This window comes from Panthera uncia, unplaced genomic scaffold, assembly GCF_023721935.1.
Source record: "Panthera uncia isolate 11264 unplaced genomic scaffold, Puncia_PCG_1.0 HiC_scaffold_1282, whole genome shotgun sequence".
Taxonomy (NCBI): Eukaryota; Metazoa; Chordata; class Mammalia; order Carnivora; family Felidae; genus Panthera; species Panthera uncia.
In genome coordinates this window covers 1-19,053 of record NW_026057901.1, presented here as the reverse complement: position 1 = coordinate 19,053, position 19,053 = coordinate 1, and the positions used below count along the sequence as shown (strand labels likewise).

Genomic DNA, 19,053 nt, shown 5'->3' with positions numbered 1-19,053 from the left:
GCGCTGACAGCTCAGAGCCTGGAGTCGGCTTCAAATTCTGTGTCTCACTCTCTCTCTGCCCCTCCCCCACTTGTGCTCTGCCTCTCTCTCTCAAAAAATAAATACATGTAAAAAAAAATTTTTTTTAAGTGGTTTGGCATCTATTGTGGTTGATCTTGAACACAACTTCTAGAAGTTAGGAATTTGCTTAATTTGTGATGTAGGCCAGTAAAGATGAGGAAACGTGGAAGTGATGTAATCACAGCAATGATTTAGAAGGATTCATTTGCAAGTAGTGAAGAACATGAATACAGGCATACGTTGGAGATATTGAGGGCTTAGGTCCAGAACACCACATAAAGTGAATCAAGTGAATTTTTTTGGTTTCCCAGTACTTATAAAAGTTATATTTACACTATCCTGTAGTCTGTTAAGTATGCATTATGTCAAAAAAAATAATATACATACCTTAATTTAAAAATATTTTATTACTAAAAATGTTAATCATCATCTGAGCTTTCAGTGAATCTTAATCATAATTTTTGCTGGTGAAAGATCTTACCTCGATGATGATGGCTGCTGACTGTTCAGGGTGGTGGCTGCTGAAGGTTTGGGGTAGCTGTGGCAATTTCTTAAGACAGCAATGAAATTTGCCACATCGACTGTTCCTTTCACTAATGATTTCTCTGCAGCATGTGGTGCTGTTTGGTAGCATTTACCCACAGTAGAACTTCTTTCAAAATTGGGAGCCTGTCCTCTCAAACCCTGCTGCTGCTTTATCAACTAAATTCATGTAATATTCTGAATCCTCTGTTGTCATTCAAGAATCTTCACCACATCTTCATCAGGAGTAGATTCCATTTGAAGAAACTCCTTTCTTTGCTCATCCTTAAGAAGCAACTTCTCATCCCTTAAAGTTTTATCATGAGATTGCACCAATTCAGTCCCATTTCTAGGCTCCACTTCTAATTCTAGTTCTCTTACCCTTTACACATCTGCAGATACTTCCTCTAATGAAATCTTGAACCCCTCAAAGTCACTTGTGAGGATTGGAATCAACTTCTTCCAAACTCCTATACATGTTGATATTTTGACCTCTTCCCATGAATCACAAATGTTCTTAATACCATCCATAATGGATTTTCAGTTTTTCCAGATTTTCAGTTTACTTTTCTCAGATCCATCAAAGGAATCACTATCTATGGCAGCTATAATCTCACAAAAATGTATTTCTTAAATAAGACTCAGAAATCAAAATTATTCCTTGATCCATGAGCTGCAAAATGAATATTGTTTTAGCATACATGAGAACAACATTAATCTCCTACATCTTCATCAGAGGTCTTGTGTGACCAGGTGCATTGTCAATGAGCAGCAGTATTTGGAGAGGAATCTTTTTTTTCTGAGCAGTGGATCTTAACAGGGGCCTTAATATGTTCAGTAAGCCATGTTGTAAATAGATGTGCTGTCATCCAGGCTTTGTGGTTCTATTTGTAGAACACAGTCAAAGTAGATTTAGCATAATTCTTAAGGGCCCTAGGATTTTTGGAGTGGTAACTGAGCATTGACTTCAACTTAAAGTTACCAGCTGCAGAGAGTCATCTGTGCTTTGAAGCTCTGAAGGTATGGACTTTTCCTCTCTAGCAGTAAAAGTCCTAGATGGCATCTTCTTCCAATAGAAAGCTGTTTCATCTGCATTGAAAATCTTTTTTTACTGTAGCCATCTTCATTAATTATCTTAGTTAGATCTTCTGGATAACCTGCTATAGCTTCTCCATCAGCACTGCTGCTTCTCCTTTTACTGTTATGTTATAAAGATGGCTTTGTTCCTTAAACCTCATGAACCAACTTCTCCCTGCTTCAGACTTTTCTTCTGAAGCTTCCTCCCCTCTCTCAGCCTGCACAGAATTAAAGAGACTTAGAGCCTTGGCTCTGGGGGAATGTGCGCTTAAGGGAATTGTGTGCCTGGTTTGATCTTCTCTCCAGACCACTCAAACGTTCTCCATATCAGCAGTAAGGCTGTTTAACTTTCTTATCATTCATGTGTTCCCTGGAGTATCACTTTAAATTTCCTTCAGGAACTGTTCCTTGGCATTTACAACTTGGCTGTTTGGCCAAGAGGGCCGACTTTCAGCCTTTCTTGGCTTTAGACATGCCTCCCTCACTAAGCCTAATCATTGTTACCTTTTGACTTAAAGTGTATGTGTGTCTCTTCCTTTCACTTGAACACTTAGAGGCCATTGTAAGGTTATTGATTAGCTTAATTTCAGTATTGCTGTGTCTCAGGGAACAGGAAGGTCCAAGGAGAGGGAGAAAGATGGGAATGGCTGTCAGTAGAGCAGTCAGAACACACATAACATTTACCGATTAAATTTGCCCTCTTATATGGATGTGATTTGTGGTGCCTCAAAACAATTACAATAGTAACAGCAAAGATCACTGATCACAGACCACCATAAAATAATGATGAAAAAGTTTAAAATGCTGTGAGAATTGCTGAAAGGTGGCACAGAGACAAAGTGCTCAAATGCTTTAGGGAAAATGGTGCTAACAGACTTGCTCTAGGCAGGGTTTACAGGCCAGTAATTGTCAGAGTCAAGATTCTAACCTAGGCTAAACTTAGTGGCTACACTGTGCTTTCATTATTCCTATATATTCTATGTCCATTGTCCCTATAACAACTATTTGAAGTGTAGATACGATTTCTCTCATTTCAGATGGGGAAGTGGAAGCTTAAGATGATAAGGGAAATGAACAATCTGAACAGGAAATTAAGAAAGCAGTTCTGTTTACGGTAGCAAATGGAAATGAAAACTACGATGAAATATCACCTCACACCTGTCAGAATGACTGAAATCAAAAACACAGAAGCAACAGTGTTGGCAAGGATGTGGATGGAGAAAAAGGAACCCTCTTGCACTGTTGGTGGGAATGCAAGCTGCTATAGAGGAAAATAGTATGAAAGTTCCTCAAAAAGTAGAATAGAACTACCCTACAATCCAGTAATTGCACTATTGGGTATTTACCCAGAAAATACAAAAACAGTAATTCAAAGGGGTACATGTACCCCTTTGTTTATTGCAGCATTATTTACAGTAGCCAAACTATGAAAGCAGCCCAAATGTCCATTGATTCATGATTGGATACAGATGTTGCGGTGTATACGCGCGCACGCACACACACACACACACACACACACACACACAATGGAGTATTATTCGGCCATAAAAAGAATGAGATTTTGTGATTTACAACAACATGTTTGCTAGGTGAAATAAGAGAAAGATAAATACCATATGATTTCACTCATAGGCAGAATTTAAGAAATAAAACAAGCAAAGGAAGAAAACAAAAGACAAACCAAAAAACAGACTTTTAACTATAGAGAACAAACTGTTGGTTGTACTAGAGGGGAGGTATGGGCAGAGATGGGAGAAATAGGGGATGGGTATTAAAGATTATACTTACCTGATGAGAAAAAACAAAATGAAAAAGCAAATTCCATTTACATTAAACGCTTAAGAATAAATCTCATCAAGGAGGTAAAAGATACCAAACATTGCTGGAAAGAAATTTTAAAAGGCCTAAGTAAATGGAAGTATGGATAGAAAGACTTAACATTGTTAAGATCTACCATTTCAATGCCGTCTACAGATTCAGTACAGTCTCTTCTGGAACTTCAAGTCTTTTTCAGAGAAATGGGAAAATCGATCTTCAGTTCATTAGGAATTGCCGTGGGCCCCAGCTACCCAAAGCAATCTTGAAAAAGATCAAAATGGAGGACTCACACCTCCTGACTTTGAATCTTCTATTAAGCCACATTAATTAAGACAGTATGGTACTGGCATAAGGACAGACATATAGATCAGTAGAATAGAATAGAGAGCACAGAAATAAAGGCTCACATATATGGTCAATTGATTTTTATCAGGGATACCGAGACCATTCAATAAGGAAAGTCTTTTTAACAAATAGTGCTGGGAAAATGATATCCACAAGCAAAAGAATGAAGTTGGGCCCTTACAAAACAAATACATAAATACAAAATTAATACAAAATTAAAATAAATATGGAAATTAACTAAAATTTGATCGATGACCTAAATTTAAGAGCTTAAGTTATAAAACTCTTAAATGAAACATTGGGGAAAATCTTCATGACATTAGATTTTGCAGTGATATGGATAGGACACTAAAAGACACAATAAAATAAAAAAAGAAAACGGAAGAAAATATTTGCAAATCATATATCTGATTACGGATTGATATCCAGAAATGTATAAAGAACTCCTACAACTTTAACCAACAAAAGCAACCCAATTCAAAAATGACCAGGGGCGCCTGGGTGGCGCAGTCGGTTAAGCGTCCGACTTCAGCCAGGTCACGATCTCGCGGTCCGTGAGTTCGAGCCCCGCGTCAGGCTCTGGGCTGATGGCTCAGAGCCTGGAGCCTGTTTCCGATTCTGTGTCTCCCTCTCTCTCTGCCCCTCCCCCGTTCATGCTCTGTCTCTCTCTGTCCCAAAAATAAATAAAAAATGTTTAAAAAAAAAAAAAAATGACCAAAGGACTTGAATAGACATTTCAAAGAAGATAGGCAGATGGCCAATAAGCACATGGAAAGATGTTCAACATCACTAGTCAGTAGATCAGTGCAGATGAAAACCATAATGAAATACTGCTTCCTGCCTATAAGAAAAAAAAGGAAAATAAAAAGCATTGGTAAAGATGTGGAGAAATTAGAACCTTCATGCATTGTTGGAAGGAGCATAAAATGGTGTAGTTGCTGTGGAAAACCGTTCATCAGTCCCTCAAAAAGTTAAACATGGAACCACCATATATCCCAGAAATTCCACTTCTAGGTGTATATCCAAAAGGGTGTGGTACACAGGGACTCAGACAGATACCAGTGTTCTTGGCAGCATTATTCACAATAGCCAAAAGACGCAAACAACTCAGTTGTCCATCAGCAGATGACTGGATAAGCAAAATGTGGTGGATACATACAGTGGGAAAAAAGGATGAAAATTTGATGCTACAACATAACTAGGCCTGGAAAACCTTGTGCTAAATGAAATAAGCCAGACACAGAATGGCAGATATTCTATGATTCCATGTAATGAGCTACCTACGATAGGCACATTCATAGAGACAGAAAAGTAGAATAGAAGGGAGGGAGAATGGGGAGACATTATTTAATGGCCACAGAGTTTATACAGAGATGATGAAGTAGTTTTGGGTATACATGGTGGTGACGGTTATATCAGCATTGCAAATGTATTTAGTTCCACTGAATTGTATACTTGTGGATGGTTAAAATCCATATTATGTGATACACATTTTACCATAATAAAAAGTTTTGAAAAGGTTAAGGGAATTTCCCAAAGTCCTAGAGCTTACCAGGTGGAAAGACCTGGACCACAAACCCAGGCTTTCTTGACTCCAAGGCGTCTTGGAGGTAAGGAAAGTGGGTTGTACCTCTACTGTATATTTCCAAGGATCTACCCAAAGGGAAGAATACTGAAAATGGGATGTTTCATGTTTTTGTACCTAAAGCGATTTGGTGTATCTGTATATCTGTCTGAGGCCCTAAGATCTTTTTAATCAAAAAATATTAGCTACTCAAAATGGGTAAGAGTTGTCTGCTGGGAAGATCTGTTACTCTTTTCTTAATAACAAAATCATCACTATCATATAAATATAAAATGATGCATCAAAAGATTTTCATTAACTTATTAATTAGACATGTTACAGTTGGTTCAGTGGAGATCCAGAAAGTACACACGTATGTACATAGGCAGTCAGGAATGCTGAAATGTGCAAAACTAGCGCCTTGAGAAAGGGCGAGGATCCACTGTCCCTGTACATGACAAAGTTCACTTCCGTTTCTATGGACGAGCATCATTTGCATTACTTTCTGGTTACTATAGCATACAGAATTGAAAAATAGCTTAAAAGCAGTAAAACACAGACCAGCTGGAAGAATACACTGGACAGGATACACAGCAATCTCTTTCCACTAATTTCCAAGTCTTTCATAGGTTGTTGTTTTTTTTTTCTTTTATGAAACTCATAAAAGAGAATCCTTGTCTGTAATACCACTTAGGTTGATTATTTCCAGTTAGGAAAAAAATAATCTAATCTCTAAATTTACCACCAGGTTGCCTTGTTTTGTCAAGGAGCTCTTGAACTTTAGGTGGTTTTTCTAGACTGGACCAAAAAGGTGACCTTGGCCAGGAGCCAGGAATCCTGGTACTGTCTGTGATTTGCTATGCACTTAAGGTCTCAGTTTCCTTGAGTATAAAATGGAGAGCTGAGCCAGATCTTTGACTTTCTGCCTGGCCTTTGAAATTTTATATATCATGGTTTTATCCTATGCTTCTTGAATTCCCGATTCTTCCTGAATTCTGCTAATCTTCAGAGTGAGACCCACACATTTTCAGGAAACTATTTCCCATGGACATTGTATTAATATGACAGAAACAGGTAATATTCATTTCTTTGAAGAAGTAACCCTGTGTTTTGGGTCCTGGGGATTCTGCTACATGCCATTCTTCCCTCCTCCAACCCTACCCCACCAGCATTAAAAACCCACTCTTTGTGAAAATGAACACTTCTTCCATAATCGAGATGAAACGGTTCCTACTATCACTATGCCAGAAAATGTAGCTTTTGAACTCATGAGCTGGCACTTGAGATTGTAGTACATACTTGAAGTTAAGCAGGATATAGAGAATAAGTGATAACTAAAATGTTCTGTCTGCAATAGAGATGATTGTAGAAAACCTACAGCTGTCTGTGGTTTGTTCGATTTTCATTTCCCCCACATTCTTGGGAACTGTTGATGTTAGTAGCCTGTTTTGTGTTCCTGGTCTCTGCTACTTTCCATTGGTTGGATCACCTTTCAAGAGACACTATTTGCCACAAGATTTATTCAGAAAATAAGAAACTTTTTTTTTTTTAACACAAAGCTACTGGTGTTTCCAGAGGTATGATAGCCCTCTACTCTTCCTCCTTACCTCCCCTCTTAATGTCTTCCTCTCTCCTTCCTTCCCACAGTGATTCTTGGGCTCTTGGGCCTGCTTTCATTGAAGTCATGCTCCTCTGAGAGAGGAAAAGTGAGTGGAAAGAAACACTCAATCGTGTCCCAGGGACAGCTGCTCAGGAAAGCCTAATCCTTTCTCATGAGACATTTGTAGCTATAGAATATCCTTTCCTAATAACCGTGTGACATCAACTCCAGAGCCCGGCTTAGCCCCCACTGCACTCTTGCTTTGCCAGCAGCCATCACCACAGCACATGTCTGTTTGTTGTACTGCAGGGGGGCTGCTGTTGAGCAGAGCGAGTGCATTTCCCGCCATGCCCCAGAGTGCTCCTCCCTTATCTCTTGCCTTCATGCTGTGAAACTCTTGGTTATTCCCTGACCATCCTGGCTGTGTCCTAAATTAGACTGTTAAAACAGGCTGATAACATGGATGAAAGAAGAGCTTGGAGACATCTCTGAGCAGAGTAGATCAACAAGAAGAACTTCAGGTCCCTCCCACTTTTAGAACAACTTTATTTAGTAATAGTCATATATGTTATAGCACAGAGAAGAATCTTGAGTTTTGATATCTTTTTCTTTTTTCTTACATATGTTAAATTTATGTGATTCCCAGCTGTCCTGTGACTGTGGTCAAAGCCCTATCTGGGGCCCTGGGTGGAATTAGGTTGCATTTTGTCTTCTGCTAACAAAAGTGGCTGGAGTAAGACCTGCGAGTCTTAGCAGAGTCTGTGTAAAATATTTCTCCCAACTATATAATTCACTTCCTCCCATTTATACATATTTGGCTTTAAACATTGCTATATTCTCCCAGCGACTCTGTGAAGGTTACTATAATTATTAGGGTTTTACAGATTAGAGAAACCAGATACAAAGAGGTAAAGTAACGTTTTTCAAGGCCAACTAGGAAGTCAGAGCCAGGATTGGAGATTTTTATTGACCATTTCATCATGTAATCTTAATCTCATAACTCAGGGAATAAGTTTAACATTTTGGACTGTATCATGTCATTTGTTCTCATGTATATTATTTTATTTTATTTTTTAGTGTTTATTTTTGAGAGAGAGAGACAGAGACAGCGTGAGCAGGGGGAAGGCAGAGAGAGAGGTAGACACAGAATCCAAAGCAGGCTCCAGGCTCTGAGCTGTCAGGACATAGCCTGACATGGGGCTCAAACCCACGAACCATGAGATCATGACCTGAGCCGAAGTCAGATGCTTAACTTACTGAGCCACGCTGGTGCCCCAATTTTTTTATTTTAATGTTTATTTTTGAGAGAGTGAGTGAGTGAGCAGGGGACGGCAGAGAGAGAGATACAGAATCTGAAGTAGGCTCCAGGCTCTGAACTGTCAGCACAGAGCCTGACAGGTATATTTATATTATGTTACATTGGTAAAAAATTGTGCCTTGTGAAAGTGGATACCCTCCTCTTTCCTCAAATTGACATTGTTTCAAAACAATTTTCTCATGTTACTTAAAAACACTTGGGATACAATTTTAATGACTGTATAGTATTTTATTGGATAGATGTTCCACAGTTTACTTAACCATGTTCCCAATTTGAGTATTTATACTGGATCTAATTATAGCCAGTGCTGCCACAGGTAGGTTTGTTGTCTAAACTGTTGCCTACACAACACTTGTCTGCACCTCTGATTATGACCTTAAGGATAGGTTTCTGCAAAATTGGACCACTAGGTCTGAGAGTAGGGATGTCTGGGAGGCTTTCAGTGTATTGATAAATGGCTTTTCTGAAAGATTGAATCACTTTTTATATTTCCATAAGCTCGGTGTTTGGGAAGACCTCTTCACTTTCTTTAACACTGATCTTTGTCATTTTTTAAACTTCTGTGCTCATTAGTTTAATTTGGTAGCCAGCAAATGGTATCTTGCTTTTATAATTTACATTTCTTTGCTGCTTGGCGAAACCGTCCTCTTTCATGTGACTGTTGGCCATTTGTTAGGAAGCGCTCATGGGACAGGGCACGCAACAGAGGTTAAACTTTTTTTTATTGTTGCTGTTTGCCTTGCCTTAAAAAGCCCACCTTGCTTGGGGCAAGGCTGGTAGTGAACTGTTGGGACCCTGCCACAGTCTTCTCTTGGTACTAATCCCCCTGGCGGGAGCAGGGAAGGGGACATGACACTAGAGCTGAGTGCTTGAAAGCTCATGCATAGGACACAGGGCTTTCATCTATAACCCAGGCTTCATGCCTTCAATGGCGTCTTTGTTGAGATGATGTTTTGCCTGTTTGTTTTAATGAGGAATAGAAGTGTGAGTTCTCTGAATTTTCAGTAGTTCCTTACTCTCACTTTGCAGTACATGTAGATCCTAGTGGATGACTCTTAAAATCCAGTGCTGGCCTATCATTCCTGATTAGCCAGTACCATCTTTTTGGTTTGAGTTTTAGTTCTCTAGGCTTGCGTTCTAATGGTGGAGCATTTTCAAGCACAGATTAGTTCTAAGTGTATTGAATGCTTCATAACACAGTTGCTGTTCCTAAAGCCTGAAATAAATTGTCATCTTTTATCTTACGAGGCCTAGTTGTGTTAGAAATATCTCTCCCCATCGCCACTCCCTCCATGCTCCAAGCCCTGAGTTCACTACCCCACTTGGAAAGGGATTGGATGTCCTGAAGCATTGGTTATGTAATTGTGGATTGGCTTTCACCCATCCAGTATGACTTCCTCTTGTGATCGTGAATTCCAGGCTGGCAGCAGTAATTAGATCTCAGGAAAGCCCATCCAGCGGCACACCAGGCAAAAGGGCCTCGCAGCCTCTTTCTGTGTGTCGGCTGAAGTTTCAGAACCCTTCATTTTTAGGGTACAGCAGTAACCTTACACAGGTGATGCTTTTCTTTCTGTGCATTAATTTTAAGCAGCAACACCTGCTTTCTGTGCTGCTTTGAGATCTAATGGAGCTCATCTGGCCATTGGAGTACCTTCCCGCCCTCGTCACTGATACTGCTCAGACAGGCTGCACACGGAGCAGCAGGCAGAAAACCTCCCATTTCCACAAGCTGCTGAGTAACCCAGTGATCACTGCAGTTAGTGAGACAGAAAAGTGCTGTGAGAAGTTGTGAAGACCAGGGAAGACTTCCTAGAATCCAAACTTTGAAAGATGAAATGACATTATGAAGAAATGACTATAAGAATAGATGTAACTCCAGACTTGGTGTAAGGTACAACACGTGCGCTTCACTTTGTGATCTACAGAGGATTTTCTCCTAAATTCTGTAGAGATAGGTAGCTCAAGGTTTAATGCTGGGCCTACGGTCTGACAGCCAGCAAGTGGCAGAAAAGCTGAGCTCTTGTCTGCTTTCTGTCCTGTATCTCTCGTGATTCAGTCTTGAAGAGGAGCCCTCGTAGGGCCCTGCAGAAGAGCAGACCGAGAGAGCCATTCACCGTGAAGGTCATAGCAAGGTTGTTCTGCACGGGACTCATTTAGGAACATCCTAGGATGTCTCCAGTTATCATTAGAGTCTAAAATTAGGGTCTAATATTGTTAAACATACTCAGGAATCACTTTTGGAAGGAAAGGAGACAGTTCTTTTAACTTCATGAGATATGAGAGTGGAAGAATCATAACAAAAATAAAATAGTGGTGACTTTATAATGACTGTTTGTTGTGTGTTACTACATACAGTAATCATTTCCAGAAAGATGCCTTAAAACATTTCATGAGATAGTACAAGAACTGGAAGAATTATGTATGGCAAAGCTAAAAGAAAAGCAAAACTAGAAATGAGGATGAATACAGTCAAATATTATATACACTTTTTTAATGTTTTATTTTTGAGAGAGAGGGAGAGAGTGCCAGCTGGGAGGGGCAGAGAGGTGGGTGGACAGAGGATCCAAAGCCGGCTCCACACTGACAGCAGCAAGCCCAATGCGGGGTTCAAACTCCAGAGCTGTGAGATCATGACCTGAGCTGAAGTTGGACACTTAACCAACTGATCTACCCAGGCGCCCCTCATACATTTTTTAAACATCTATTCATTTTAGGTTTCTGGCTACAGACTTAAGTAACATTTTTCTTCCCTCAAACTGGAATTACAGAGACCAGTAGAAAGTGGTCTGATAGGTCAGTTGGCTCTTGCTCCTTGTTTGTCTAGGCTCAAACCAAAATGAGTCTGTACTCTGACAAGTTGTTAGCAACCAAGGCTCTTAGGCAGGTAAAGGAAATAGTCCTTCATTATAGGGATTTCAGACCAGACTTCATATTTTCTTACCCTAGCACTGCCATGATGTTTGTTTTATTGGAAAATGATAATCTTGGAGTTGAACTATGTGTTTACAAAAAGAAGCATTGCTTATACTGGGATCTGTCATTTCCAAGTTCATGCTGCCTATCAGGAAATGGGACACCTGATGGAACTCCTCTGAAGAGGGAATTGGAAACTTTGTGTCCCATTGATCTAACGAAATTATACAAAATAATCTATTGCATTTGGCCTTTCAGTGTCTGTTTTCTAAAGTTGAACAGAGCCAGGCATTGTTCCTGGCTTAAGAATATAATGGTTAAAAAGAAGACAGGCGGGGTTGTGCCCTCCTGGAGCTTACATGGAGTGCGAGGGGTAGAGGACAAACAGGTTTGAATAAATGAACAAGACAGCACATTACATCACCTTCAAGGGGCTCTTGAAAGACTGATTCTCTGCCTGAGTTCTACAGATCACAAGGTGAATTTTTGTGCCTGAATAAATACATAAAGGTGACTGATCTGTTAAAGTCTACTTTGCTTCTGTTTGATACATACTGCTAATGAATTTGCAAAGCTGCCAATCTCTGAGAATTTCTAAATACATTTTTCTCTCTTAGGTTGTAAAGAACACATCTTAGAAGATGCAAAACCTGAATCTATCAATGACACTACGGACTTAGCCCTACCACCCGAAATGCCGATTTTGATTGATTTCCATGCTCTGAAAGACATCCTTGGGCCCCCAATGTATGAAATGGAGGTGATCATTCTCATTTCCTTTGTTGATACCCACCAATTTATTCTGATAGTTGCTTCATGGATTGGGAGAGAGGTAGAACCGGGTGGTTTGGGAGGCTGAATTTTGTCCACAGATTGGAAACTTATTTTCTCTATGGTAGTGAATTTTAGTGCTTTATGTGATAATAAGGCTTTTTTAGAGAGCCAGGGACCTTGTCCATATGCTCTTCTGGAAACTCGATCTGAGCTCATTCTCTGCCTTCTAGTTCCATTTTATGAACAGTGTCTGACTTTCCTCCTTAGAAATTCTATATTCCTATTAATTCCTAATTAAGGATTTTTTTGTGTGTGCTATCAAAGGCTTGGGAGACAAAGGTAGGCAAACAGACTAGTACAGAATATCTGAAAACATGAGCCTAGCGTTAGCTTCAGACCCAGATGGTATCTTTGTCCAGACCCAGATGGTATCTTTCAAATATCTGTCATTTCATTGTTAATAAGTTTTAAGTTTCTTTTAGGTCAGAGCCACGAGCCCTATTTCCATCTTTTTTCCTAACTGTCCCTCACAGCGGAGTGTCCAGTCAGAAAGGCCTGAGCCCTAAGACTGAGTTGAGGCAGCTGGATGGAGAGGTATTGAATCTATGCCTACTGAGGGATTTTAATACATTTCAGAGGATTCTTATGTGAGCTTAATTTATGGGTCAGTTACTAGAAAAGAATTTTATTATACTACTGAACATAGCATCTTTCTTCAGAAGCTTTACCATCACTTCCTCCTTTCAGTTTAAGGAAAAACAAGATTTTCAGGAGAATAAATCTGATAAATTATGCAGAAGATAATCTCTTCATCTGATTTTTAAAATCACGAGTAGATAAGGTTTTCCTCAAGTCTTAAAACTGAGGAAAGGAAAAATAGTCCCCAAACCCATCTTGTTTATCTGTTTAAACTCTGAGCTGCATTAAAGCTAATGAGCCTCTCTGTAAAACTCTGTTACAAGAATAGAAATTTGTACTCTCAACAGTAAATCTGGTCTTGAACAGTCGAATCAGAGGCAAATTGGGTATTTGAATTCTTCAGTTATCATGGATTTAAATTTTGAAATGTTGTAAGAAATGGAGCAAAACTTTCTTTGGTGGAGAAAGTGAACAAAACCTGCTTTTCTGTTCTGAGAGAATGCAGTTGCCTTGAAAGTAAAGATGCAAACAGGTTCTGACTCCTGCATTTCCAGTGGGCTTTTTTCTCTAAGCTTTCTGGAACAGTACGTTCCAGCAGTCCTTTGGGAATTTAAACTAGAGCAACAGATAAAAACAAAATATCAATATGTGTTTCTGTTGCATATACCCTTCTCTCCTGGCCATTTCTGCTATTAGGTTTGGAAGCATTGTTGACATTCTTGGAGCTTTGACCAAAAAAAAGAGGAAAAGAACAGAAATGAGAAATGTCACAAATACTGTTCAGCAGCTCTAGAGAAACTCATTTTATTTCCCCTTGGGCATCTGAGCACTTTCACCAACATGAATCTGAAAGGTAGAGTCCAGTGGCCATTTTGCCTTTATAAATAGCATCTTAGAATGGTAGGTCTGGTACTTGGGAGTTTGGGACATTTCGTTCATCTTTTCCACACTTGAGAGACTTCACCCTGTAGCCTGGGGTTTCTGTCTGCTTCTAGTGGTCTGATGACCTTCAGCTCCAAACTTCTTAATAAGCCTTGCCTGAGCTTTTGCATCTCCAAGATTAAGATTTATGGAACATCTCTTTGTTGTCCCTGAGGGCCATGACTGTGCTGGGAGTCTTCCATTTTACACCAGGGAAGAAGTCTGAAGAGATCAAATGAGATTAAATCCATAAGGTACAAATGGCAAAGTCAGTATTCAGACTCCGACCAGCTGATGGCAAGTCTAGTATTCTTTCTGCTCTTCTTCAATACTGTGTCAGACCAAGCTAATTCCTGCCCTTCTCTGCTAAAAGAGAATGGCTTGAAGTATGGCAGTTCCAAAAAAAAACGCCATCTGCTCTACGTCAGATTTTTGTTTATATTCTTACCAAATGTAGTGCTGTGTTTTGGAATGGGAGAGGTTGGGATGGGTTTCTTGGCTACTTTTTGTGTATATCTGTTAGGTATCAGGCACCACAGAAGACCCTCTCACAAGTAAGACATCTTTGAATCCTCAGTTATGGCCTCTTTCCAAGAACAGATGAGGAAACAGGCTTAGAGTGTTTAAATAACTTGCAAGAAGACACATCTTTTGCCAGAACTGAGATTTGGTTCAGGCCTGACTCCAGAGGTGTGATCTGTCTCTCACGTGAGAGAGATGGAGCACCAGCACCTTGGTTCTCACAGGGGATTCACAGTGGCCAGTCTTTGTCGCTCTTCATGCACTCCCAGGTAAAAAGTCTGCAGAGACATTACACTAAGAATGTTGGAGTATGTGTAGAGGTGATCCCACAGTGTTATAAGGCACCTTTTTTGGTTTAAATGCCTATGTTCTCCATAAAGATAAAAGTCTAGGGTCTGTCATTTTCTTCTAGAGTTTCATTCATTCAGTGAATAGTCATTAAGGCGCTGCTGGCAAATACGGTAGTGAACAGGCAGGATTCAGTCTCTCCTTTCATGATACTTTCATAGCAAAAATGAACAGGTTAACACATAATTCCAGGTTGAGGGTGGTGCTGTAAGGAAGGCACACAGGCAGGACTGACGTCAGGGCCACTGCTCCAGCACCATTGGAGGCTCATTTTATAGGTAGACTCGGGCTTGCTGGTGGATGATGGACAGGGAACAAAGGAAACAGTCATCAGGTGGGAGCAACAGGATCTTCGGATGGTGGTGCCATCTACTGAGGCGGGAAAGACAGGCATGGAGGGCAAGGGCTGGTGCTCCGTTGTGAACATGTTAAGTGTGAAATGTCCGAGGCACAGGAAAGGCGACGTGTGGACATGCAGGCCTGTCCCTCAGAGGAGAGGTCTAAGGTGGAGGTATAAATTAAAGAACTGTCAGAAAAGAGAGGATATTTAAAGTCCCAGAAATGTTGAGGTCACCAGAGGGAAAAGTGTACCTAGAAAAAAGCAAGTAGCCTTGGGGCAGGCCCTAAAGATGCCAACAGTTAGGGTCATGGAGAAGAAGAGGAGCCCTGGGGGGAAAGAAAAGTTCGGAAGTAACAGGCAGGTAAGAGGGAAATAGGTTTTATGCTGCCATGAAAACAAAGGAGCATGGCAAACAAACAAACCCTCATGAAGGAGGGGACATCCAAATGTGTTTGCTGTTTGTGTATTAGCTTTGACATGGAAGTCCATGACCTCGAAAGAGGCGGTCCACAGGGAGTGGTGGGCATGGTCGATTTGGGAGTGTGTTGGACAAAGAGTGGGAGGTGACAGGAAAGTGGATTAGTGTGTGGGCAACTCTTTTCAGAAGCTGTGAATGATTGCAGAGAAATGAGGTGGCTCAAAGGGAGTGTGGAGGCCACAAGAAGAATGTTTCCAAACGGAGCCCTGTTTGCTGATAACAGCGATCCCGTAGAGAGAGTAGGATGGATGTTGCTAGAGGGTTAGCAGGTACAGAGTCTTTGGGAAGGTGAGCTGGGGGTGGGACCGAGAGTGAAGGGCAGGAAATGGCATGTGTGTGATGAGGATCCCTTTGTGGGGGTAATGAGGAAAGGGGCACAAATAGTGAGTCCCTCACAAGAAAATGGTTATAATGTTGGAACACAGGTTCATTTGTCACACAAGGAGAGAACTGAAGCTAGGACAGAGCAAGTGTATGATGTGAAGGTGGCAGAAGCAATGGTCTCGAGGACAAGCGAACTAGAAGGAGAAGAAAACGATCAGGGATGGCAGGGTTAAAATTCAGATTTCAGAGGTGGTGTGGTATCTGTTAGTGATAAGGGCCCAGAGGAGAGTGGCTGAGTTACAGTGAGGAAACCGTTGTTGGAACTGGGGAGGTGTTCAGAGAACACAGAATCCAGGAAGCAGAAGAGCATCAGCTGTTTTCTGAGGACACCGTAGGTGATAGCCAGAGGTGGATGCTAGCACGACATAGATGATGGCAGGATGCGGGGTGGTGAGGAAGAATAGTGTTTGAAAGCAGAAAATGGGGAGAAGGGAATGAATGTGGGAAAGCCAGCTGCAGTAAACAGGGGTTTAGGAGAAGGAAGGAGGAAGAAGGTCTGAGAGGAGCAGGGAGGCCTGTCCCTCACCTGGTGATGAGCCCAGCCTCCCCGAGTGTGATGTGTTCATCTGACACAGGGGGTAATTGTATGTATGTGTTTGGGTGGATTTTAGAATTTGGTGAGCTAATGTATATAAAACACCCACATAGTGCCTGGTACATGCTAAAAAAACAATGCTAGTTCCTGCAACCACTGCACTCTGTAAAAACTAACAGGACCATCCCCAATCACCAAAAAAACACATATATTTTAAAAAGAAGGTTGTTTTTACTGTTTTTGTAGTCCTGATTTTATACCTGCAATTAATAGTCTTATACCGCCCCTAACTACTTACTCTCATCAAAGAGAATCTGCAAAAATATGTTACTACCAAAGGTGTGACCAACCTAAGAAACGAACAGTGAGGGAGAAAGTAAGATGGCACATTTTAACTAACAGTTAACATTCCTTTAGAATTCCCTACACAGGTGGGAAAATGAGTTCTGGGAACTTAGTCTAGATTTCAAACTTAGGGACAGTATCATAGTCACCTTTTCCAATACAAGGAAATTTCCTAGAGAAACAAGTTCAATTAAACGCACTTTTAAAAAGGAAAGGAAAGATCTCCCTGCACTGGAAGAAAAGGTGCGAAGGAGCAGGCATGGGTGCAGGTGTCGGCAGCAGCCTAGGCGGCCTGCATGCCATTGTGCTGACACGGGGCACGCTACTTTAGAGTCCTTCCTCAGAAGCACGGGCTGGGCCACATCGAGGTACAGAATCAAATCACAGCTATTTAATCTTATTTAATCTGGTCAGTTAGGAGATTGCCATTAATAACAGCTCAGTTGTAATTACTCTTACTGGTTACATGAATACCCTGGGGACGGGACAGGGAATGAGAATCCTACAATTTTCATTTGCACCCCAGTGAAAGCAGGAGAGGCCTCCACATCACTGGGTACATATCCTACCTGGCCAGTCTTGCAGTTGACTAAATATCTCTGGGGGGTGACAGTCTTAAACTCTCAGATTGTAAATGTAGTGACACAGAAGAACAGGTAAGCTCTAGTCTTTATGGTAAATTTAATTTTCAGCCTCAGAAAACTAGTCATCTGTGCCTTAAGTGTCTACGTTCTGTCCATCCTGCTAGTCCTGAGATTGTGTTAGATATCTGAATATTACTGACTCTGTTCATATTTTGTATTAAAGCCTCAGTATTGGCTTCCTGCAGTGGTGTACAAAAAGTCCGTATCTGAAGGTCATTTAAAAAATAATATTAAAGGAAAGAAGATAGACATGCAGATTTTTTAAAACATCTTGAATAGAATGCATCCAAAGGTGAATTCCAGGAGATTCCATCAGCTTATCTTTCAAACAGACAAAATCAGGTGCTAGAAATGGGCAGAGTGTAAACACTAATGAAATGCCCAAAAGAATCGCGGTGGTAAATTACTTCTCGGTTCCACAACATTTAAACATGCTGTTTACTACAGCACCAATGCTGCACACGAGGCCTGGCCCAGCGCCCACCACAGATGGGTTATGCCGAGAAAAGGCTATACTGACGGGCTCTGAAAGCAGCCAGCTCTCTGCAGTGTGGCATCAGGCCAGACGGGGGCTATTTAACATGGTTTTGAGAGCGGACAGTCATGGACCCCAGCCACTCTCCAAAGCAAACGGGATCTGACCTTCCCTTTTGTAAACGCAACGGAAACCAATTTACAAGGAGAAAAATCAAATATTCATGAACTGCAGGCTTAGGATCTCAATACAAAGACTTTAAAGAAGTTGGCAGATGGGTAGCTGCTGTGGTGACGGCCCTGCGGGAGCAGAAACGCTCTCTGAGTTCTGAGAGAAACCAGTCGACAGTGTGTCACTGCTTAACCATCCTGCACGTGGACCACCACCCTCTGGGGGCTCGGGTTGTGCATTCAGTGTGGTACTGAGTTTGCCCCTGGAAAGGAGGCCCCTGGAATTATCCAGTCATTGACACCTGTTGGCCTCTCTGTTATGATAGCTTCCTGGCCCTTCTCTGCCCAGCAAACTCTTACTCATATTTTAAGACTCTGCTCAGCCTCTTCCATAACCTTGTCCCAGCTCCCAGACAGGGATTCCTGCCTCTTCAAGGCTCTGTAGATGAAAGCACTCGGTAGGTCTTCTGTCATCCTCTCTCGGTGCTGGAGTAGAATTGTGCCTTCATCTAATGTCCTCAAGTAGTCTGTCAGTTCTAAGAGGTATTCACTTTGATATCCTGCCCCTTCAGTCTGTAATGGAGCCTAGCTCAGGATGCTCTGTAAAGCACTGTTGAATGAATGTAAAACTCTTGATCCCTCTCATGAGGCTGCAGTAGTAAATAAGGTAATAAAGCTGTGAGCGTTTATCTGGGCTTGGAACAGTCACAAAGAATTGTACATATTTACTGTTTCAATCAATTATCACTCTTTCTGGTTAATCAAGGGGGATTAACAGTGGGAAATTGGCCATGATTAGTACTCAAGTGCTCCTTAAACACTCCTGTCCATTGAGCTGTTAAGAATGCAACCATTCATTAGGTTTTTCATTAAATATTTTCAACACTTCTTCAATCTGCATATTTAGATGATTGATTTACATGATTGCACAATTATTACAGAAGAAATTGATCATTTTTGTTGAACAAGATGTAGTTAACAGATCAGGATAATGGAAGCACAAAAATATACAGGTGGGAAATTGAATGACAGAAGTGAACTTGAGATGCTCGTGTTCCACTTTGACATCTGGGGGGGGGGGGAAGCATTCTCCACTTCAAGCAGAGGCTCGTCTTGGCTAATATAACTGATGATTCCACAGACTACTAATGGAGTTAGAAAGTAATAGAAAAGTACTGATAAACATAGTTTTGAAATTATTGTGTCAAATCACTTTTTTTTTTTTAATGTTTGTTTTTGAGGGAGAGAGAGAGAGAGAGAG

General features: G+C 40.9%; 1 protein-coding gene across 1 annotated transcript in view; it reads left to right on the top strand.

The window, feature by feature from the left end:
• LOC125916875 (lon protease homolog 2, peroxisomal) overlaps window positions 1-19,001 on the top strand; it is a 95,279-nt gene extending 76,278 nt beyond the window's left edge. Inside the window, exon 12 of the mRNA XM_049623136.1 lies at window positions 11,835-19,001. Within this exon, the coding sequence (XP_049479093.1) occupies window positions 11,835-12,076 (242 nt within the window). The 3' untranslated portion in view covers window positions 12,077-19,001. The remainder of the gene's footprint in view (window positions 1-11,834) is intronic.
• Window positions 19,002-19,053: the final 52 nt, after the last annotated feature.